This window comes from Heteronotia binoei, chromosome 6 (genome assembly GCF_032191835.1).
Source record: "Heteronotia binoei isolate CCM8104 ecotype False Entrance Well chromosome 6, APGP_CSIRO_Hbin_v1, whole genome shotgun sequence".
In the NCBI taxonomy this organism is placed as follows: Eukaryota; Metazoa; Chordata; class Lepidosauria; order Squamata; family Gekkonidae; genus Heteronotia; species Heteronotia binoei.
This window is the reverse complement of record NC_083228.1, coordinates 82009109-82034154: the sequence shown is the minus strand read 5'-3', so window position 1 is coordinate 82034154 and position 25046 is coordinate 82009109. Positions and strand designations below refer to the sequence as shown.

Sequence of the window (25046 nt, the reverse complement as noted above, 5' to 3'; positions counted from 1 at the left end):
CTTCCTTCTATTGGCTGAGGCTGCTCCCCAGTCCCCTGGTGAAAGAAGGAAAGAGTCAGAGCTTCCTTTGCCCAGTTCCCTGGATCCCCTGGGAGAAATACAAAGAAAGCATCTTTAAGACTAATGAGTGATAATGTTTTAAGCGTGTTTAAAGTTTTTTAAAATATATATTTGTGTTTGTGTTCTTTATAAAATTTATATCTCTGCTACCTAATCTTAAATAGGCATACACATGGCCTGGCCCAACATGGCTCGGCCCAACCTGACATGGTCCAGCCCAACAAGGTCTCATTTATGTCAAATCTGGCCCTCACCCAGGGAGGGAAAAGAAATGTGCACTGGCCCTTGAAACTTTAAAAAGTCACTGTTTCAATGGGCAGGAGACCTGGCCTCCAGAGTGCAGGTCTCCTGGCTATTGAACAGCTCTTTGGATGGGGAAGGGGATGTCTGCTTGCCATGCAGAAGGTCCTAGGTTTAATCTATTGTACTTCCAGTTAAATTGATTAGGTTGTAGGAAATGCAAAATAATCTCTACCCAAGACCCTGGAGAAGTGCTGCCAGGCAAAGTAGACAGTACTGACCTTGGTGGACCTATGGTCTGATTTAGTATAGACAGCTTAATATTTTTATGCATTCCTTCTTGCTGAGCTATGATTGATTCCTCAGCTGTCTCAGCTTCACATGTTCATGTGATACACTACATTCCCCAGGACACGCTGGATTCTCCCTGGCCACTCCTGCTGCCTCCCCACCAGGCCTCTGTTTCAGTGGGAACTCACAGGACCGCAGCGCCTGAACTTTTTTGAGAGTTCCGCCTCCTCCTCCTGAGAATTCCACCTCCTTGTCCATTGAATAGTAGGTGCAGCTGCATAATAATCCCTGAATGAGCTCCACCACTTTTCTGGAAGATATTCAGCTTCCATCTGGAGATTGGCAACTCTACCCCAGTCCCCTCAACAGCTCTGCCTATCAGTTCACCCTGTTGGGTGGAGTGGTGGAAGGAGGGCAGGAATAACCTGTAGGGAAACAATGCAAGGGTGTGAATGTGCAAAGTTTTGCAAAGTAATTTAGATTATTTTAAAATTATTATTTATGGGACTTCGAACAAGAAACAGAAATTGAGTAAATTGCATCTTTCTGTTGTCTGATTATCCTATATTTAGCACAGTTATATCTTAATCAATAACAAAGAAGAAAATCATAGATGTATGAAAGCAAGTAATTTCTGGAATCACTCCTGTTGAATCTCATAGAAGCAGGGGGGGGGGGCGTTGACTGAAAGGAAATACCTGCGAGTGTCTCTCTGATGAGTAAATATTTGAGGTTATGTATTAACTAGTGTCCTCTGGATCTAATGGCAGAACTGTAGGCAACAGTGATTCAGCTGGTGAAATCAGTAAGTCTTTTGAAAGTTTTTCTGCCTCTGATTTTCCTTATTAATTTTTAAAACTAACTAAAATATATTAAAGGTTCTGTGTGTGGGAAATAACTGTGGGAAGCTGGAAAGGCAAAAAGGGAAACCAGATACGTTTAGCATAATGTTTGGTTTTTTGATATCCCTCTGGCTTGGAAGCACAAACCCTCTTGAAAATCAGTTGAGTATTTTTCAGATAGGAACATAACAGTCCATAGAACAAGGAGAGTACTCTATTGTCATGAACAGACACAACCATGCCAATTAATTAGTTATAAGGAGCCACAGCAGGATAAAAGTACTGCCAGTTTCTGTAAGGTGGTGCAATGCTATATACAGGGCTTTTTTTGAGCAGGAATGCCCAGGAACGCAGTTCCGGCTGGCTTGGTGTCAGGGGTGTTGCCAAATACGCAAATGAGTTCCTGCTGGGCTTTTTCTGCAAAAAAAGCCCTGTGTGAAACAATGGTGATGTCAGGGGGTGTGGCCTAATATGCAAGTTCCTGCTGGGCTTTTTCTACAAAAAAAGCCCTGGCTATATATAAAACCACAACTAACTACTGAACTACAAGCCATATTTTGTATGCCGGCTCACACATAATGGAATGAAAATATAAATATTTAAAAAGATAAAGGAGCATGTTTCCTTAAAACCTGTTGTCTACTTTTGTGGTTATCTCTTAGGTCTTAAGTGGGTACGATGTGGAAACTTGTTACCCTTTGGGTGTTTTCAGCTACTTTTGTATTGCATAGTGGACATGAAGCCTCAGGTACATCTTTCTTTCTTGCATTGGTCTTGTCAGAGGAATTCTGTATCCTGCATTCTATCCCCATTGCATTGAAGAACCCAGAATCATGCCACATACAGAATCATCGTCAAAATAAACAGAAGACCTAGGAGTTGGCATTCCAACTTCCTCATAGGTTCTTGAAGACTGACTGTGTCTCAGTGAGGAAAATGGACATATAAATATAACGTAATAATTCCTATCTAAGTTAAATCTTACAAGGATAAATACAACCAACTTTTAAAAGTTTTCAGCTAGTTTCAAAGCTTCCCTGACATTGGAGGGAGCCCACACTATGCTGCCAAGCATAGATGTTCCTGCTCCTTGAACTTTAAGGAAATTTAACTGGCCTATTCCAAATATAATGTGATGCCACTTACTTATGGAAAACAATTGTACGCAGGGCAGGGCATCAGTATACCCTCAGGCAGGGCTGTTGCTAGGGTCCAAGGCATCTAGGAGGGCTCAGTGCTGCCAACCTCCTCTCTGGCTCACTTGCTACCACCTATGATCCCGCTGCACATAGTTTCTGGTACCACCAGGAAAAGGATTACAGCTTGTGCCAGTAGCTGTGAGCATCGGAGGTGGGAGGTCTCACAAGCAGGCAGGGGAAGGAAATATGACAGACAGGTGGGGAAACATGAAAATGGATGGGAGGGAATGAAAGTGTGAGCAGGGCCTGGTGGTTTTCATAGCTCTGGTTGTTCTGATATTCTTCAGCCACTAAACATGGATTTGTAAAGTCTTAAAACTCTGTAGTGGGAAACACCAGCCTAGTTTGGGGTGCTGATGCATCACCAGCATTGCTCTGGCATGGCTAGTCAGAACAACTTTTATCTGTGTTGAGGCAGTTCCCCCTGAAGCACAGGTCTATTGGCCGGAAAACAGCTATGCCTACCTTAAAGCCAGGTCAGCCTACCTGGAAGTCATGCCACCATGCCTTTTTGATGTCACCCTGCCTACAACCACAGCCCACAACAAGGGAAGGAAGCAAGACAGCACAGCACCCTCTGCTGTGGCATACCTAATAGGAGCACTATAACGGCCACCTTCCTGTGAGTACCTGCAAACTATCTTTTCACAAGCCTACCCACAGGAAGGAGGAATGGACAGCTCAACCATATTACTCAGGTATCTCCCTGACTCACTGGGCAGAGGAATCTGCAGTGCTAAAAAACCTGGGCCACAGCAATTATGCCTTAATGAAGAAGAAGATATTGGATTTATATTCTGCCCTCCACCCCGAGTCTCAGAGCACCTTACAATCTCCTTTATCTTCTCCCCCCACAACAGACACCCTGTGAGGTAGGTGGGGCTGAGAGGGCTCTCACAGCAGCTGCCCTTTCAAGGACAACCTCTGTCAGAGCTATGGCTGACCCAAGGCCATTCCAGCAGGTGCAAGTGGAGGAGTGGGGAATCAAACCCGGTTCTCCCAGATAAGAGTCCGCACACTTAACCACTACACCAAATTGGCTCTTCTCATGAAGAAAGCTGGAGCACTTTCCCTATGAAAAAAGGTTGAAACGCTTGGGACTCTTTAGCTTGGAGAAACGTCGACTGTGGGGTGACATGATAGAGGTTTACAAGATAATGCATGGGATGGAGAAAGTAGAGAAAGAAGTACTTTTCTCCCTTTCTCACAATACAAGAACTCGTGGGCATTCGATGAAATTGCTGAGCAGACAGGTTAAAACGGATAAAAGGAAGTACTTCTTCACCCAAAGGGTGATTAACATGTGGAATTCACTGCCACAGGAGGTGGTGGCGGCCACAAGTATAGCCACCTTCAAGAAGGGTTTAGATAAAAATATGGAGCACAGGTCCATCAGTGGCTATTAGCCACAGTGGATGTGTGTATATAAAATTTTTTGCCACTGTGTGACACAGAGTGTTGGACTTGATGGGCCGTTGGCCTGATCCAACATGGCTTCTCTTATGTTCTCCTCAGCAGGACTGCAGGTTCCCATCCAGCTCCATCAGAGAGGAATGCAATGTGCCTGGGTGCACCAATAACTGCATCTCCAAGGCTTAATGTACCAGTTTTAGCAATATTATGCTATAACAATGTCTGTTCTATGCCTTGACTGTGTATAGTGCTCATTTTTGGTACAAATTGCCATTTCTCTAGAATTCCCATAACCAAACCCCCCCCCCCCCCCGCCCGTGTACATGCTTTTGAAGTGCACACTACATGAAAGTAGAGAAATGGAACCCCATGCCATCACCTGAGCTCTGTGTATCTCAGCTGGAATTTATATAGAGTTTAGAAGGCGTGTATGATTGCACTATCCATTTCAGGACTCTACATCAATATGGCTGTATTATCATCACAGTAACACTTGAGTGTATCAGCAGGGACTATGCCAGCATATTTCCAATACAGTTACATATTTCCAAGTTACTCCAGTGTGGCGACTACTTGCTGTTCTAAGTACTAAGTATGTACTGGCTTTAGGATTGCACCTTTTATCTTTGCCAAGCTCAGCATTTAGTCACTCCAAAGCATTAATTGATTTCTATTCAGAACCCTTGAAAATACTTTTCTCTGCATCAATTACAGTAAATTAGACAACACATCCAGCTTAATGCTTAGCAAAATGGTCTTAGTGGCTTGTATGGTTTTTCAATTTTTGTCCAAAGTGTTTTATAGTAGCAGGGAAGCAAATCAAGTGCTGAAAATACAGAAGAGAGCAAATACTTTCTTGGAGGAGATCAAAGGAGGCTCAGTGGAACGAGAATGTTTTGAGGAACGATGTGACTTTGAGGAAGCCAGTGAGATATTTAAAACCAAGGAAGCAACTGTAAGTTGTTATACAATGGTGAGGATCAATGACATTGCCATATTGATGTGTACTATGCTTTGAGTGAGGCCAACCCAAATCATTCTGTTGTCCCAAGTAGCTAGTCATTCCAGCACCGTCTATGGTGTTGCAGGTGATTTTGGAAATGCTCATGGACTGGATGCTGCTTCATTGGCATCTTGAAAAGCATTGTCATTCCAGGCAGTCTCTTGGATTGCTTTTTCTGTTGGGCATCTATGGGGCTGTGTAGTTGCTGATAGAATTGCCTATGTGGTGCAGTGGCTGTATGATCCCATTTACCAACTGTTTCATTCCCAACCTGCTCTCAGGTCTTTGCATATACTTTTTTAGTCATAAGATGAGCATGTGGTAAAGCAAGAAAATGACTGATCTATTCAACTCCATTTTTTGACACATCTGATTTGGCTGTGTAAACTGTACTGAATTGTCAGGCCAATTTCAGATGGGATAAATATATAGAATGTCACTGAAGTCAACATATACTAGTTGATGCTGGGTTGGACTGTGGTCCATTGTCTCAGTGGAACTATGATGATTGATGCCACCTAGAGTTGCAGCCTCTAGTTTCCAGAAGAATTACCCTGAGGATGTTATTAATTAGCTAGTTCCAGTATTGCAATATGTGCACTGGGATGCAAGTCAATGTGGAAAAGGATGCTTCTTCTGTGTCCAACCTGACAAAACTTTGTGCTTCTTGTATGCAAGAATCCTGAGTACAAATTCCTGTGGTGTACGTTTGGGCAGGTCACCCAGAACTAGTTAATTCTCATACTGACTCCATCGAGGATGACCCAGACAAGATGTGATACCATATGGGTTCATTTGTGGAAAAATAGCCTATTTCCCCTTTTAACCTAGATTTTGTGTCTTTGCAGCTGAGTTTTTGGACAAAGTATTTTGGTAAGTAAAGAAGTGTTAACTTTTTATATTTATAGAGGGTACTTTTATTTCCTCCCTAATCACTCATTTTTTTACGACTGTTGTCACTAAGATGCATTGTTAGCTATTCCTACTTGCTCTGGTTTGAGTTAAAAATTGAATTAAGTGGGTACTTCTATGGTCTTTACTACATAAGCTACAAATGTTCCATGACTCAGCTGTAACAATGGACTTTCTGTGCATCTAGTGATTCAATAATTTTGAACCAGGGCTGCATTCCTAAGTTCTCCATTGTTTCCCACAAACTTACTGCTTTTGGGACTGATTGTACCTTTGGGCATCCCATACTCATAAGGGAGATGAAATACAACAAAGGAAATAAGCTTCCTTTGTTGGTTGGGAAAACCTATGGGAGATGTTATTTGGCCTTTAACTTGCAGGGGAAATAAATGGCACATGGACTAAGTTTTTCTGCAAATGTGTTTTCAGATGGAGATCAATGTGAAAATGTCACATGTTTCAATGGAACCTGTGTGGACAGCTTTGAGCGATTTTACTGCATTTGTAATGCAGGTTGGGAGGGACACCTATGTCAATATGGTAATTTCATGTCTTAGTCCTCCCTTGTTCTAGATAACACAAACATTATTGCTGTGTAGTGGGTGCTGGGTACTGTTTAAAGTTCAGATGAGTAATTAATAGGGTTCAGATGAGTAATTAATAAGGTTACCATATGTCCTCTTTTTTGGTGTCTGTCCTCTTTTGGGCTCTTTTTAAAAAAAACTGATGGAAATGTCCCCTTTTTGGATTGGAAGGTTAGGAATATTCTAGATAGTAGCAATTATCACAGTTTGAATAGTAGGGTATTTAAAATGAGGTCAGTAAAATGAGTACCCAGCTTGCTGGGGGGAAAGTGTAGATGATTGGGGAAGGCAATGGCAAACCACCCCGTAAAAAGTCTGCCATGAAAATGTTGTGAAAGCAACGTCACCCCAGAGTTGGAAATGACTGGTGCTTGCACAGGGGACCTTTCCTTTCCTTTCACTTGTTTGAAGTAGTAAGTTGGGAAATATGTCCTCTTTTATGTTTTTCAAAATATGGTAACCCTAGTAATCAAACCATTGCAGAAAATACATGCTGACCCAAAGGTCTTTCCAGATGTCTTTGCTACAGGCTGTACAACCAGGAGAGTTCTACTAAGCAAAACCAAACTTTTTGCTACTTAGCAGTGAAGGAATAACCCTGCTGGAAAGTTTTCCCTCATCTGCTGTTGGAAGAGGCTGACAAATGGTAGTTTAACACTCTTTTGTGTTCAAAGTGGGCATATCTTACTGTAGCTGGAGGCAAAACTGCCATTTCCCAGCATTTCCTGAAACTCAGCCACATTATTCCTAAATCTGTCTTCCATAGAAGTTGCCTCAGGACTCATTCATGTTAGACAAAATGTGCTGTATGAGATTATGTACCCACTGCAACAAATTATAGTGTAAAACACTCTAGAAAGATCTCTTGGCAGATATTGAGAACTAGCGACCTCTCCAGAGAGGTGAGACAGCTGCGGGGGGCCCCTTCTGCAGGGAAGTGAGACAGCTGTGGGGACCCAAGATTTCTAGCAGGGCCCACTGCCAAACTCAGGGGCGGCCTGACACCCCATGGCACCCTAGGCAGACTCGCTGCCTGGCGCCCTCCAAGTGCCCCTCCGCCACGCCCCCTAACCCCGCCGCACCTCCTCATCTCTCCCTTGGGACCCCCCTCCCCGTGTCATTTCCAATGCCGGAACGGGCTCTAGCGCCGCGTTCTAGCTCTTTAAAGCCCCCCCACCCCGGCCGAACACTCAAAAGGTGGCTAAAACCGTGCTGCGGGGGCGGGGCACGCTCACTGGCTCTCCGGAAGAGCGTCCTGAAAGGGCGACCCCCGCTGCTACTGATTCCTCCCCTCCCCACTTCCTGGATGGGAGAGAGGAGTCACTAGCAGCGGGGGTCTTCCGCAGAGCCGGTGAGCACGCCCCGCCCCCACGGTGCGGTTTTAGCCGCGTTTCGAGTGTTCGGCCGGGGAAGGGGCGCTTAAAAGAGCCGGGATGTGGTGCTGGAGCCAGTTCCGGCGTTGAAAATGACACGGGGGAGGGGAAGGGTCCGAACTCCGAAGGGAGGGAGGAGGAGCCGCGGCTGGGAGGGGAGGAGGCGCGGGGGGGGGGCGCAGAGCCGCGGCAGGGAGGGGGGAGCGCGGAGCCGCGGGGGGGGGGAGGGGAGAAGAAGGGGAGGGAGGGGCGAGAGGTGGTAGCGGCGGGAAAGGCAGGCAAACTAGGTGCTTGCCTGGGGCATTGAGAGGAGGGGTGGGGGAGCCCAATTTGCTACCCCCACCCTCCCGGCGCTCTAGGCAACCGTCTAGTTTGCCTAGCGGGAGGGACGGTCCTGGCCAGACCCGTGCCCACTTATTTGCTAGCACGCCACCATCCATTCTCCCTTATGCAAGATCTGCCTGGTCCCACTGGGGAAAGGTGAAAAGAATAAGGCAACCAACCTCAGTGCAAACAGCAAGTCTCTAGCATGACTAATAAAATTTGAAGTGGAATTCTTTGCTCAATGCAATATAATACAATACCATAAAGTGTTTGTGCAAGGATATCAATAAAGTCCAATAAACTGATATAGTACCAACATGGAATCAATCAAAGGGCATCTCTGAACCACCTCAATGGAGCTGGCTAGCTTACTGGCCCATTTCAAGAGACTTTCTTCATGGAGGGGTTCTTCAAAGAAACCTGTACTTGTGATGTTCGTTGACTGTTTTATAAGCAGGGTGGATAAAAATCAATGATTTAAAAAATAAATAAATGGATTTTTTAAATAAAATGTTTTTGAGGAAAATATATTATCATCCAAAGGTTATTCCATCATGAAATAAGGATTAGTTTTTAATTCTGAAGCATAAGGCTGTACATTCATGCAATGTTTAAATTTTGTGGTAATAAATTCTATTAATCCATTCACAATGTCATGCTCTTCCAGAGGTTTCTGTAAGATTACTGGGCAGTTTCTCTGTCTACAAGATATTATCACAGAACACAGATGCTTGGTTTTGCAGTTCTCAAAATTGTAATTTGTGTCTGGAGAGATCACATGCCTCTTCTTCACAGCAAAAATGTTATAAAATGAACAGAGTTGAGAAAAAGACCTTAATCTCATTGTTCTACAAACATATGTACACGAAATCAACCCCTTAAGTGCTAAGTTTCAAAAAGTTCAATGAATAGAAAAAGATTGCTTGGAGTGAAATAGATCTGCACAAGAAGAAACTTAAGTGTGAGGAGGGAGGGGTAAGCAGTAAAAATGAAAGTGAAACTTTTTGAGCAGAATACTCCATAAGACTTTTGATCTTTTGTGTGTATAACATGAGGTTTATCACATTATTCTTTCCCTGGAGGAGAAAACCTATAATGGCAGCAGACCATAAAAGAGACCCAGTTTGGGAATATTTTAATGAAGTTCCTCTACTATTGGTAAGGCAGGCATGTGTGCAAAATGCAAAGAGTCTGCAACAAAGAAATGCAAGGCCTGGTGGCCCAAATGAGGCAACATCATGAGAAGGGCTATGACAACAGAAACATGTTTGAACAGGGTACTTGCTTTCAGCTGCTAGGACATTATATGCACAGTTGTGGAAGCAAAAAAAATACCAGAGAAATGGGATTGGATTGTAAAAGTTATGACATGGAGTGAAATGGACAAATTAACAAGAATTTTAAGATACTATGATTTAGAAGTTTTTAAGATGGAGTGGAAAAAGTTCAGAAGATATGTAGAAAAAGAGTGGAAAATAAAAGGACATTGGACAATTTTTAATAATGATTAAGTTTTAGAAAAAAGAAGAATATTAATTTTTGTTTTTATTACTTAAGTGTACCTTTAAATATTAGTATTTTAAGTAAATAACACCGGCGGGGGTCAAGTAACAGAGGGAGGTATGGGTAGAAAGTAATATATGGAATAGATAAAAGAAGTTATAATGATGCAAGAAATATAATTTGTTACCATATGTTACCAAATAAAATTGTTTTAACCATAGAACATGTTTGAACAGGCAGGATCTTCAGGTTGGTAAACATTTTTATTTAATCATATTCTTAAAGAGTGCCTTGAATTGTCATGTTTGAGCAAAATTATATTTTTTATTATTATTGCACGTTACTGTCATTTTGATACAGTTATGAAGAAAAGCAAATATTCCTTTTTGGGCAGTGCTGCATGGCAATGAATACAATAAGCAGAAATTCTATAAATAATAAAATAACAGCATTGATTTTTTTTTTTGTTTAGGGGAATTCATCATCAACACTAAGGATTATGGAAATTATCCACCTTCAAGATCACCATCCTCCTGTTCTACAGTTTCAGAGTTTTCTATCCAGGATAGTGTTTCAGTTGCACTATATACATCATCATCAGACACCCACAGTATATCACCTAAAGGAAAAAAACCCCACCATAGATAAGTTTTTGATAAAAATCAGCAGATTAGAAAAAGAGTTAATTGACAAAAAAAATGTCCAGTTTGTTTATGCAACAAACTCTTATTTCCATCTGACTGAGAACCCACACTTCATTAATATGGTTCAATCACTGAGACCAGGATATAGTCCACCCAGCAGAGCAGATGTTGCAGGGAAACTGCTGGATAAAGTGTATGATTGAGAAATGGAGCAATGTGCAACAGCTCTGGAGGGTAAAATTGTTAACCTAAGTCTTGATGGGTGGAGTAATGTCCACAATGATCCAGTTGTATGTGCTTGTATAACAACAGAAGAAGGGAAAGTCTTCCTTGCACAAACAATTGATACGTCAGGAAACGCAAACGCAGCAGAATACTTACAAGAAGTGGCAGGAAAAACTATAATATGTGAACAAAAATTCAAACGTCTAGTACGCAGTTTGGTCACAGACAATGCTGCAAATGTATCCAAGATGAGAAGAAATTTAGAAGAGCAGGAAGGGAATACAAAGCTAATATATGATTGCAGTGTTCATTTTCTGCACCTCCTAGCAAAGATTTCAGTGTTCCAGAAATAAAGACTAATGTTGATATTGCTAAATACTTCTGTCATGATCTGTGCAGGACTGGGAGACAAGACCTTGGGAGGCCTAGGCATGGAGACCAGTGTGGGAGTAGGAAGCAGACACAGCCTACAATCCCCACAATGCCTGGTGCCTGCTATAACCAATCATTGTCCAAGGATCGTGTGAGGGGATTGATACATAAACTTTGTGGGCTGTGGAACTATGTTCTTTTCTCTCACAGAGTCAGGCTGAGAGGACGGTCTGTGACTGAGAGAAGGATCCCTCACTCAGCAAGTAGAGTGAGTCACAGGCAGTCGGCCTGGGGGAAAGGGCTGTGGGCCCTGACGACGAACAGGCTAGGGGGAGTACAGGTAGCCGCGTTAGGGGTTTTTTTTTTTTCATTTTCCTTTATCCACTGTTATATCTATTAAGCACCTTGCCTTGTTTAAATACCCATCCCTGTATTAATAAACCTTTATCTTTTTAATGTTCTCTGCCTGGTCATCACACCTGTGTTTCTCGGCTAAAAGGGGGATTTTTGGTTGGGCTTGGGAGGGTACTCTGGGCCTTCCCAAGGGAGCATAAATCCAGAGTGGTGGCAGCGTCAGGTGGCAACCCCATCTGGGTCATGACATGGTGGCTTTTAGTGGTGGGACGTGCCAGATTTGACCTGGAGAGACATAGCATAATTGGTCTGTTTTTCTGAAATTTTTTTTCTCTCCCCTTTGTCTGGCTTAAGGAAGCCACATTTTTTTTAAGGTGCTAGTAAGACCAAGAAAAAGGTCTATTAACAGTGTGGTAAAGGGGTTTTATTTATTTCTAGCTATCGGGTCAACTGGACAGAGAGGCTAGAGTTAAGCAGTGCATGTGCCTCCGTTCTGGGAGACAGACACCTGTGCTTAGAAGCAAGAGCCAAGCAGGAGTTGCTGGTCAGATGTCTGAGAGGAAGGCATCAGATGGAGGAATGGCAACCCCAAGTGAAGATGTCTTGCGTCTCCAGTTGCAAATTAAGCAGATGGAATTTGAGAAGGAAGAGAGACAGGCGGAGAGAGAACACCAACTACAGATGGCTAAAATTAAAGCAGAAGAGAAATAGGGAGACAAGGCAGGCCAGAGAGAGCTGGAGAGAATGAGGATGGCGCACAAGCTTGAAATGGCCAAGTTGGGAAAAGAACCACCTTCACTTCCTCCAGATGCTGCTATCCAAGGGGATAGAAGAAAATATCTTCTCTACAAGGAAGGGGATGATATCGAAGCCTTCCTGCAGAACTTTGAACAGGTCTGCATAGACTGCAAGGTTCTTGAAGAACAGTACATGGAGAAGCTGAGACCACAGCTATGCGGAGTCCTGGCTTCCGTGACTGGCCAGGTGGTAGGTGAAGAGAGGGCCAATTATAAATTCTTCAAACAAAGTGCATGAGAGAGTGGGGTTCACCAAAGAAGGGGCCCAGAAGTGCTTCAGAGAGATCAGGCTGGATATTAAAGAGCCCTTCCCATAGCTGATGTATAGACTGGGAAGAGCCTATGACTTATGGGTAGAGGCTGCCGAGGCCAAGACAATGGATGAAATCAAGGCCCTGATGTGCATCGACAGATTCTTGACACTTCTTCCAGAGCATATTAGGCACCCCCTGGTGGATAAGAGCCCTTCCACTCTCCAGGAAGCAGGACAGTGGGCCGAACGACTGGCTGAAGCCTATGGAAGGAAGAGGTATGACTCCCATTGGAACTGGCCTAAGAGGGAGTCTCTTAAGTCCCCTCCCTGGCCCAGGTAGCAGCCTGATGAAAAAGGGGAGTCGCCCCAACAACAGCAATCTGTTTCCCCAAATGCTGATGTGAAGTCACCCAAAGCAGAGAAGAAAGTACCATGGTGCTTTGCCTGCAACCAGCTGGGTCATACCTGGAAGCAGTGTCCTAAGGATGGGACCAGCATGTACCACATGATGCCGGAAACCAACCAAGCTGCTGCTCCTGAATTTGATCCGGAATATATTCCCCAGTGCCACCGGAAGAAGGCCATGGTGGATGGCCATGAAGTCGCTGCCTGGCGGGATACTGGTTTGTGCCTGATCACTGTGCATCGCTGTCTAGTTGATCCAAAGTACCTCTTCCCAGGAGAAGAGAGGCAGGTGAAGCGTCTGCATGAAGCAGAAGGGATAATGCTCCCTGTGGCCCAGCTACCAATCAGCTTTGAAGGCTGGAGTGGACTGTGGAAGGTTGCCATGTATGACCACACCCCTGTAGCTATGTTTATAGGGGAAGATTTGGCTAAATTTGTGCTTCAGTGTCAGAAAATGAGGCCAATCCAGAGGAAGGACAGAAGATTTTCACAGGGACACCATTCTAAGGAACCAAAGCAGTTGAGGAAACAGTTTGTTGGTGACCTGAGTTTTAAGTAGGGTTGCCAAGTCCAATTCAAGAAATATCTGGGGACTTTGGGGGTGGAGCCAGGAGACATTAGAGGTGGAGCCAAGATCAAGGCTGTGACAAGCATAATTGAACTCCAAAGGGAGTTCTGGCCATCACATTTAAAGGGACGGCACACCTTTTCAATTCCTTCCTTCCATAGGAAATAAGGAAGGATAGGGGCACCTTCTTTTGAGGCTCATAGAATTGGACCCCCTGGTCCAATCTTTTTGAAACTTGGGGGGTATTTTGAGGAGAGGCACTAGATGCTATACTGAAAATTTGGTGCCTCTACCCCAAAAAACAGCTCCCCCCAGAGCCCCAGATACCCACGGATCAATTTTCCATGATTTTCTATGGGAATAAATCTCCATAGGGAATAATAGAGTTCCCAGCAGACATTTTCCTCTCCTCCCCCTGCTTTCTGACGACCTTGAAGCGGGGGGAGGGCCTCCAAACCAGGGGATCCCCTGCCCCCACCTGGGGATTGGCAACCCTAGTTTTAAGACTACCTATGACAGTTTGAGGGTTCATTTTGAACCCTGGGGCACACTCACTGACTTTGTTGTGGTGAGAGATCCACAGACAAAATGTTCTCGTGGCTTTGGTTTTGTGACTTATTCTTGCCAGGAGGACGAAATGCTGCATTGGCAGCTCAACCACATAAGGTGGATTGATGGGTGGTGGGACTCATGCAAGCAATTCCTAGAGAAGGTTCTGGGAAACCTGTTACTTACTTAATGGGAAAGAAAAGAAACCGCAAGACTTTGACTTTAGGATGGAGCACATTGCAGGATCCAAGAACAAGGTTGCTGATGCCGTGTCCCTGAGGACATGCAAAAGAAAATAACCTGATGCTGTATTCTCTTTAATGTTAATCAGAATATTGTTTTGCTGTTGTATATAGTTTGAATATTTGTAAATGGCAGAACCGCACAGATCACTGGTATGCAGCCGTCATCAATGGGGTTCCTGATGGCTGGACCCCATGATTTGGTCTGGGTGTCATGATCTGTGCAGGAGACCAGTGTGGGAGTAGGAAGCAGATGCAGCCTACAATCCCCACAATGCCTGGTGCCTGCTATAACCAATCGGTGTCCAGGGTTCGTGTGAGAGGATTGATACATAAACTTTGTGGGCTGTGGAACTATGTTCTTTTCTCTCACAGAGTCAGGCTGAGAGGATGGTCTGTGACTGAGAGAAGGATCCCTCACTCAGCAGGTGGAGTGAGTCACAGGCAGTCGGCCTGGGGGAAAGGGCTGTGGACCCTGACGACGAACAGGCTAGGGGGAGTACAGGTAGCCGCGTTAGGGTTTATTTTCATTTTCCTTTATCCTCAGTTATATCTATTAAGCATCTTGCCTTGTTTAAATACCCATCCCTGTATTAATAAACCTTTATCTTTGCCTGATCATCACGCCTGTGTTTCTGGGCTAAAAGGGGCATTTTTGGTTTGGCTTGGGAGGGTACTCTGGGCCTTCCCAGGGGACCATAAATCCAGAGTGGTGGCAGCATCAGGTGGCAACCCCATCTGGGTCATGACAACTTGCGTAACAATCATTTTGCTGCAGCAGCTCTGAAAAGAATGGGTGGAACCAAGCTAACGCTCCCACAAGATGTTAGATGGAACTCTGTGGTGGACTGTTTTGAGCAGTATATCAAGAACTGGCCTATTCTGATGACAATTTGTGAACAAAACAGAGATAAAATAGATGGCATTGTCATGGCCAAAATCCTCAACATTGGGCTTAAGAGAAATGTTGAACATATGCTGAGCATCCTGAAACCCATTTCTGAAGCTTTAAACAAAATACAGAAAAATAGCCGTTTTATTGCTGATGTTGTTGAAATTTGGAAGGAACTGAGTGAATACTTAAAAACAGAACTACACATTGACAGAATTAAATTTAAAGCATTAAAAAACCAAATGGGACAAGCACTGTCTCCAGCTCATTTTCAGTCAAATATTGTCAATATCCGGTACCAGGGTCAAAACTTAAGTGCTGAGGAAGAGTTAGGTATGACATGGGTATCCAGCAATCATCCATCTGTAATGCCAACTTTAATAAACTTCGGAGCTAACGGGGAGCCATTCAAGAAATATATGTTTGCTGAAGATGTTTTAAAGAAAGTCACACCAGTAAACTGGTGGAAGTCACTTAAGCACTTGGATTTAGATCAAATAATGATTTCACTTTTAACAGCAGTAGCTTCTTCTGCAGGCATAGAAAGAATATTCTCTTCCTTTGGACTCATTCATTCTAAAATAAGAAATCGTTTGGGACCCAACAAAGCAGGAAAGCTTGTTTTTCTTTTCCAGATTATGAACAAAAAAGAAGATGAAGATGATGAGTGAGCTAAAGAGAACAGTATTTAAGTTTTTCATGTGTAGGCTGGGCTAAGAGTTTAAGTTCTTTAAAATATATACATTTTGTTTAACCACATCAGTTAACAAACATGGATGTTTAAGCAAACATATGCTATAATGTTACTGATTTAGTTGAATAAAACAATTTAAATTATTATTATTAAGGTAATGATTATTTTTCTCCTTCCAATAAAGTACAGCAGAAAATCTGTCCAAATATGAATGATTATTAAACTGGAGATAATTCACCACACAAAAATTTCATAATTACCTATCTATAATATGTTTCTAATAGGATTAAAAATCAATATTTTTATATAACTGTAAAGCTAATATGAACAGTTGTTATCCTAAAAATGAAATCATCTAATTATGAATATTAAGGTTTATGTAAAAAACTATTATTTAAATCAAGACTGACTAGTGATTTAAATCCACCCTATTTATAAGTGGCTTGGAACATGAGATATTGTGGATGATATTTAACCCCTCTGCAAAGAAGATCTCTTGAAATGGGCCAGTAAGCTAGCCAGCTCCATTCAAGTGGTTCAGATATATCCTTTGATTGATTCCATGTTGGCACTATATCAGTTCATTGGACTTTACTGCGATCGTTGCACAAGCACTTTATGGTATTGTATTACACTGCATAGAGCAAAGAATTCCACTTTGAATTTCCATTGGATTTGAACTTCTATGAACTTTAAAGAATGATTACAATTTTGATATAATTTTCTGTGTTAGTATTTTGTTCATGGTCTCTTATTGTTATTTCATTTGCCATTTCCATGTACCTTTTTGTTGTTTTTCAGCTCTGGCCACCAGCAGGGGATGGGGGGGGGGTTAAAGTTGCCAGATCCGGGTTGGGAAATTCCTGGAGATTTGGAGGTGAAACCTGGGGAGGACAGAAACCTTAGTACAGGGTTGCCAGCTCTGGGTTGGAAAACACCTGGAGATTTGGGGATGGAGTCTGAGGAGGGTGGAGTTTGGAGAGGGGAAGGACTTAAATGAGGTATAATTCCATTGAGTCCACCTTCCAAAGCAGCCATTTTCTCCAGGTGAACTGATCTCCAACTCCTGGAGATCAGTTGTAATAGTGGGAGATCTCCAGCCACCCCCAGAAGGTTGGCAACCCTTCATCAGTTGGTTATGAGGCCATAAATTCCACCCTCCACTTACCTTTTCTCCAAGGGAACTGATCTCTGAAGCTTGGAGATCAGCTTTAAGGATAGCATCCCCATTATCAGTGCCAGGTTGTGGGCAGAAGGTGGGAAGGGGGCCCTGCCTCACGCTCCCAAACCTGAAACCAGCCCTGTTCCTCTGCATTATATCCTGAAGAGCTACAGCTGGTAGACAATACTGAACTGGTAGGATGGACTCAAGACAGTCTGAGGCAGCCTCATTAGGGGCTTGGATCCAAGAACTTCTGTCCACTGAGTTCAATTTTTTCTCTTCTCTTTCAGCAGCCCCAAATCCACACACCCCTACCCCTGTTCCTATTCCTAGGAGTCCCTTCTCCCTTGGGTAAAAGATTTTGGAGGCATTTCACGCTTCTGCAGGAGGTGGGGAAGAGGTGGGAAAAACTGCATTCAGTGGGCAGAAACATTAATATGGATCCAACCAATATTCTTGATGACCTTACCCTGCAGATAGAGCAGATTGAGATAATTTGAATTGGCCCTCAAATAGTTTTATTTCTGTACACCTTTAAAGCAGACATTAAAGTGACCCAAGTGACGCTTTTTGTGACAGATAACACTTTTTTCATTGCATCTTTTAATGCTTTTGCTGCCCAGCGAACAACTACACCAACTGCTCCATTGACTATGGTGGCTGTGACCATTTCTGTCATGAAGATCAGGAGAAGGGCGAACGTTACTGCAATTGTGCTTCAGGGTATCAGCTGAAGAATGATCATACTTCATGTCAACCTGTTGGTAAGGAAGGATGCACACAAGCAAGCTTGGTTTCAATCCAGGGCATTTCCAATAACATGCATTCTGATTACGGAAGAAGGCTTGTAAATCTGCCTGGAGATCTGGAATTACAAGTGATCTCCGGATGACAAGAGATCAGTTCTCCTGGAGAAAATGGTCACCTTTGAGAGTGGGCTCTATGCTGAGGTCCCTCCTATCCCTAAACCCCACTGTTCTCTATCCCACCCCCAGAGATTTTCCATCCCAACATTGAGAACCCTTTATAGATTTTTTTTAAAAGATACCTTTTAACATAATTTAAAAACACCTTTTCTTTGTCCCTTTTCATTGGTTCCTCATATTTATCTATTTATAGACCACCTTTACATTTTAAAGAAACCCCTGAAGGTAGCTCAACGCAGTAATCTCTCTCCATAATTGCAATAATAAAAATTAAAAGCATTTGAAACACTTATTCCAGATCAATTTTACTGTCAAGCCACAGCTCTTCCACTTTGGATTACATTTTGGTTTGCTTATCCTCAGTTAATTCCTTGCTACCACAAGATACTGGCTGAACATATGCACTGCTTCCCTGGAAAGATGATATGAAGTTGTATTATTTGCATAATGACTCAATCCAAAGCTCTGCGTAAAATAGATGATTAGTATGATTCTTCCCTATAATGCTTCATCAGTTGCCTTGACAAGAAAATATTGATAATTACTATGGAGAGTAACAAAGGAAAGAGATTTTGTTTTGGGTTTTTTTTTAAGTGATTAAAATTATTGCCATGATTCATAAAACCCAGCGGGCATGAATTGTTGTGTTGCTGCATGCAGGACTGGGTATAAATCAGAGAAAAGTGGTAAGCTCCATAATGGGTTAGATCCAACCAGCTTTTCTACAGGTGAAAATGGAAAGTGACCACCAAATAGATTAAACTTTTGATCATGGGAACTGCATGGACAAAAACAATGTGGAACAAATGTTGTAGTAATGAAGGTAATGGAGCAAGGCTAAATGAAAGCTAGCTGGATCCAACTGGTACTGCTTCCCAAATATATGAGTTAAGCAGCCATACATAGAAATAAGTCCTACTGGTCTGAATGGGAGAGGCATTCTGTACATTGTTCAGAAAGAGGTGGTAGAATGAGTTAGGGCTTTTCCACTTCAGTATCAACTGTAGCTGATAGAGGAGTTATAATTTTATCTTACATCTATTCCTTGTAAAAACAAAATGTCCTTGAATATACTAAATAAGCACATCAAAAGTTTTATATGTTAAAAAAAATCTCATTATGTATGGTCTACTGCATGCAAATGTTTAAATGAGTGAAGTTCAAGTACATTAAACTCTGCCTGCAACTTGAATAGTGGTACAATTCAGAAGACATGATTTAAATAGGATGCTGTCAGAAAGAACTTACGGGTACTTCACATGTGCCCAGTGGCTTGTTTAAACTGGGCTGTCACCCATGCAAAACAGTTGCATATGTTGCGTTAGGATGCCACCCTGGCTATGAATCTTTACTAATTTGCACTTGTCACCTATTTGCACAAGAATGATTCAAGTTTAAATAACATACTGGGGATGTGTAGAGTTGCATAGATAGGGTTGCCAACTCCAGACTAAGAAATTCTTGGAGATATTGGGGGTGGAGCCTGGGGATGGGGCGTTGGGGAGGGGAGGGACTTCAGCATAGTGTCCATCCTCCAAAGCAGCCATTTCCTTCAGGAGAACTGATCTCTTTAGCCTGCGGTTGTAATTCCAGGAGATATCCAGGACCATGACTCCCTATTATTTTGCCTTGCCAGCCTCCTGCTTAAATGAGCTATATAGAATGGCTCTTAGCTGTGTCTAACATTGTATAGACTGCGTCTCTAGATGTATATGTCACCAATGCTGATTCATTAATAAAACAGTATCTTTGAAATATAAAATTGCCATCTTTATCACAGAGAAATAGAGAATCTGAGCCTTGGAAATTAAACTACAAAACTGTGAAATATCTTACAGGCACAGGAAATGAACAAAATAGTAATGCCTGTGCAAAATATTTTGCTAAAAGTCATTATGATTGCTAAAAAGACTTCAGATTGATCCAATGAGAATCTGAGAAATAAATTATTCATTGGATTAACACAATTCCCAGAAATAAGGGAAGCATAAAATGGTTTTGAACATTTTGATTGAAAAGTAAAGTGTATATCTTCATAAATATTAACTCATAGGGACAACTGTAAAGAACTTTTAATCTTTCTATACAATGCTTCAATTACCATTTTACAGTGGAGTTCCCCTGTGGGAGAATTGTGGATCCCCTGACTTCAATCAGTGGGCTGAACATTAAACTCATTTCAGGAAAAGCTGGGAAAAAAGGACACAGCCCCTGGCAAGTAAGGAGTTTCAAGGAATACTTTCAACTACCTACATCTGCTTCTTTGGGAGGATTTCCCTTTTTGTAAGAACTGGCACAAAACTTCCGATTCAGGCATTTCAAGGCACTCTCCTCCCATATATGTAACTTGCCACTGTTTGCTAAAAGAATTTTTTTTTCTTGTTTAACCATCTTACTTGACAGTCCAGTTGAGAGCCACCATGCAGAATCTAGACAAAGATTCACTTTGCTCTTGCTCACAGCCTGTTTAGTTCCTCCCCCCCACCTGATTCCAAAGAGCAAGGCATTTGAGCAAAATAGGTACGGTGCTCCAGTGGCACTTTCATCAACTTCCAGAGCAACCCAGCTGGCCAGAATTTTTTTCACCTTTATCCCACTCCCCAGTAGCATCATGTCCCCCCCAAAAAAACTTGCTTGTCATCAAGTCACAGCTGACTTATGGTGACCCCATAGGGTTTTCAAGGCAAGAAATGTTCATAGGTGGTTTGCCATTGCCTGCCTCTGCATAGCAACCCTGCACTTCTTGGTGGTCTCCCATCCAAGCACTAACCAGGGCCAACCAAGATCTAATGAAATCAAGCTAGCCTAAGCTAACTATTGTGATGCAGACTACAGTAAAAGCTGGTCATAGACTAAACAGCTTACTTAGCTTGTGCCTAAGCTCTGGTCCTGACTTCTGTGAAGGGAGGGAACAGAATTACTTCAAAGATAGTGTCTGTCTGCTATCCTGATCCTCAGCTGCATCACCAGCTCAGAGAGTTCAGATACACTGTTGTGGACTGTGTGGAGCAAGTTATAAAAAAAAAAAGCTGAACTGTCAAAGTTTAAAACTCCACATGGAATCACCCTGATATTCCACAATTATGCACAGCATAATGGCTGTTTATACACAGGAGATATGACATTTACTGAACTTATAGATGGACTCCTGATTGGAGAAATTTGTCTTATTGGAAATAAGAATTACAATAGAGTCACCATCATGTAATATTTGGTAAATGGCAAATTTGGGGGTAATTATCTTCTGTTTCATTTAACACAAATAAAACAAGGCAGTTTTTGCTTCTGTTCAGCAAACTTGCTCTGCCATGTCAGTCTGTATGCCCAGATACCCACCTACATAATTTTTGTTGTGTCCTTTTTCCAAGGAGTTCAGGGCATGGTTCTCCACATTTCTGTTTTATCCTGAGTGGTAGGTTAAATGAAGAGCACATGACTGGCTGAAGGTCACCCAGCAGCAGGATGATTTTATCCCAGGCCTAAGCGAAAGCTACTTCCATACATTACTAGGCATTGTGCTGTTGTTCAAGTCATTCATAGTTTGTCCATACAGGAAAATTTGGTTTCAAACGATTGTTTTAATAGCACAATATCCAATTGATGTGTGGATTTAACCTCCCATACGAATTTCTACACCACACCCCCAAAGGAACACCACTTCGTAAAAAGTGAGAACATTCTGTGTAATTTATTCCAAGCCATTTAAAAATATCTTGACCGGAAAGGTATTGGTGCTTTTATCACAGGACCCAGAAAGCAAAATATTAAATGCTGGGACCTCCAACAGAGCAATGTTGAACATGTGCTGTGAAGTAAATAATATGTGAAAAAGAATAAATGGCCCTGTACCTCTTCTTTTCCATTTCAGGTTATGCTTTTCAATGGAGTAGGGAAATTTAAGTGTGGGGGTGTTCTCATACACCCTGCCTGGGTGCTGACAGCTGCTCATTGTTTGGAGGGAGAAGAAATACTCAAATTGAAATTTGGTATGGAAAAAAGAACTGCCTTTCTTTGTAATATGGGACACTTCAATCAATATATCAGGACTTTGCCTTTCCAGTAAAATAAGATAACGGGCAGGCCATAGAGACACAGAAGGGTAGACAGGCCATTAAGACCACCAGGAAAAGTTCCACTGAGCCAATGCACTCGGGCCCTCCCCTTTGCTGGGACTACTCTGGCCCCAACTGAGGCAAGACTATCCTCACAGAAGTCAGCCCTGTAGGGGTTGGTGGGAGCCCTTAGCCCCAGCAATACATGAGGCAGATGCAAGCTGCTGCCGTGAGCTGAGTTTGTTCTTCTTCCCTTTGCCTCCTCCTCTGGAGGAACCTGTAGGGGTAGGGCCCTTTTCCAGGGTAATTTTTCCTCCCATCTACCCCTGGAGTCTCATCAGGATTCAAGACTGAAGTGAAAAAACTAAAAAGAGATAAACTAGCCAGGGTGACAGGTATTAATTCAATTATAAGAGAGCCAAAAATGAACAGTCTCTTTGTGAAATGGTATATGATTTATCCTCACTTCTTGGAACTAATATAAAGGTGATAAAATCCAAGCTTGCTTTATTGTTGCTTGCAACATTTAACCTGTGCTAATCTTGAAGGTTCTGTAGCCATGTCCCAATATATCAGATTTTTAAAACTCAGTTTATACAATTAGCTGAATTAAGTAGAAAACCTTTCCTGGACTAGGATTTAGAATGCAGATGTATATGAGAAAGAATAAGTGAGTACGCTGGAGAGAGATTGAAAAAATCCCTACAAACAGAAAAATAGTGAACCAGAGAAAAAGCCTGGCTAACCCGTTCTTCCAAGCTTGCTGATTTTCTATACACAGTTTAGGATGCAATCAAATCAAATCAACCATTAAAACTGAAGTCTGAAAAAGAGAGTAAGTGAAGTCTTTTTTACACTTGAATGAAGGCCCATGAGCAACATTTTGGCTGGTAAATTCTGATGTACACAACCTTTCCTCCTACTTGCTGCTTTCATACTTACCCAACCAGGCTCTTCTCTGCTTGGCTGTCCTATCTGAATGCAAGCACCCTCTCTCTCTCTCCCCACCCCTTCAGGTTATGTGATTTTGTGGTCAATCTTCACCACCTCAAGTTCAATACAGTGCAAGATTCTGTTGGATATATAAACTAGCCCTTTGACTTTACTCTGCAAAAATATATATATATTTATACATACACACACACACATTAGGAGTGTTCAAGAAAAAAAAACCTTTTAAAATGTTGGGTATATTGGAGCCGAAAAATATTGGAATTTCCCAATATTCCTGAATCCCAATATTGATATGGTATTCAGAATTGGTAATATTCAGGAATCCCAGTTTGGGGGGGGATCCATTATACCCTATACTATAGGGACCATTTAAATCAATGGCAAATCTATTCTAGGGTAGATTTGAGTCCTTTGGTTTCACACACACACCCCTCCCACACATACAACAACCAGGCCCAAAAAACAACTAACAGTAAAATAAGCAAACTTAAATGTTCAGTCAAACCAGTTGCTGTCGTCACTCTTCTCCAGGCAGACAGTATTTGATCCAAAGTCCAGAGCAGAGTTTCTCAGGCAGGAGTCAAACTCAGAGCAGCAACTGAAGCCAAAGTCAGCACCCACTCTCCAAACGTCTCTCAGCAATGGAGTCTAGCTCAGCCAAACGCTTGCTTTTATGCTCTTTGTCCATGCTCAGAATAATTTTTTAAAAGAACCAACTTCTGTGATTGGCTAAAGAGCAGTATTCTCATAACCTGAAATCCTATTTGCCAGATTGCCACAGCTACTTTCCCCCTTCCTCCTGTTTCTGGGAAATGGGTAGGGAAAGAAAGGTAGTAACTTAGTTGGACTTTACATTTGAAGCCAACAACCTTGCAAGTTGCAAACCTGCAATGCAATGCCATTTGCAACATCATTGGCATGATTGGCTCTAAGACACTACAGCTCTCCCTAAGGTGCTTTTGCCATTGGGCTGCAGAGCTGCCTCTTTCTTCTCCCTCCTGTTGCCCTGGAAACCAGAGCAAAAGGCAGGAAAGAGCCCTAGAGTAGAGAACTGAAAGTTAACTTTGTAGCCTTTTAAACCTCTCAACCACCAGCTGTTCTGTACAGCCAAATATATCCACCCCACTGCCCAAAATTGGCTTTATTCAGGATTAGTTATTCCAGTAGCCAGTCAGATTCTCTGATCTATATTCAGCTTTAAAAATTTAAAGCAGCCAAAAGCGCACCCCTCACACACACACGCATCACTTTTAAAAGTCCTTCTTAATTGTTTTGAGAGGTATGGAGTAGGTTTGGATTCCTGAGAACAGTACCCTCTCTCTGTTTTATTGTTGTCCTTACAGGCAAATATCATCGCTGGCGAATAGATGATGGTGAGCAAGCTATCTTCACTGACAAGCTTGTACCTCATGAAAACTACAACAAGAGTAGCTCTGATAATGACATTGCACTGTTACATCTGGCCCATCCAGTTTTCTTCAACAAGTATGTGCTGCCCATATGCCTACCTGTCAAGAACCTGGCAGAGCAGGAGCTGATGAAAGAAGGGACACAAACTGTGGTGACTGGCTGGGGCACCCAGAGTGGGAACTCTGCAACTAACTACAGCTCTGTCCTCAATTATATTGAAATCCCGGTGGCACCTCGGAATGCATGTGTCCATACTATGCGGAATCCAGTCTCAGAAAATATGCTATGTGGAGGGATCTTAGGAGATAAGAGAGATTCCTGTCATGGGGACAGTGGTGGTCCTATGGTCACTCAGTTCAAGAATACCTGGTTCCTAGTTGGACTGGTGAGCTGGGGAGAGGGCTGTGGGAAACTTGATAACTTTGGAATCTACACAAAAGTCAGCCCTTACCTCGAATGGATTGATCAGCAAATAAAAACACCACAAAAACCTTAAGTCTGAAAAAGGAAAGTAATTATCACTTTGGTAATGTGCCCAGCAATCATATGCCCAGTGTCTTCTACTAACAAATACAGAGTATATCACATGAAAATGTGCTTCATTCTTTAATTAGACTGCTAGACTGATACAGCAAATCACTTCTTAAGCCTTTAAAGTATGCATATGTAGGTGGACTCAGCATAGATTAATTATCCTTTAAGAGATGTATTTATTTAAAACATTTCTGTACCAACTTTCCATCCTATTTAGGATCCCCCAAAGTCCAAAACATTTAAACAAGCAGCAAAATACCTAGTATAAA

General features: G+C 42.4%; 1 protein-coding gene across 1 annotated transcript; it reads left to right on the top strand.

Annotated features, from left to right (window-relative positions):
- Positions 1–1328: 1328 nt before the first annotated feature.
- On the top strand, positions 1329–24836 carry PROC (protein C, inactivator of coagulation factors Va and VIIIa). The gene is made up of 9 exons (XM_060241937.1): positions 1329–1396; positions 2096–2181; positions 4840–5000; positions 5897–5921; positions 6390–6500; positions 17525–17665; positions 19939–20045; positions 21696–21813; positions 24177–24836. The coding sequence occupies exons 2-9, from the start codon at positions 2112–2114 to the stop codon at positions 24737–24739; spliced, it is 1296 nt and encodes a 431-aa protein (XP_060097920.1). The 5' UTR covers positions 1329–1396; positions 2096–2111; the 3' UTR covers positions 24740–24836.
- Positions 24837–25046: the final 210 nt, after the last annotated feature.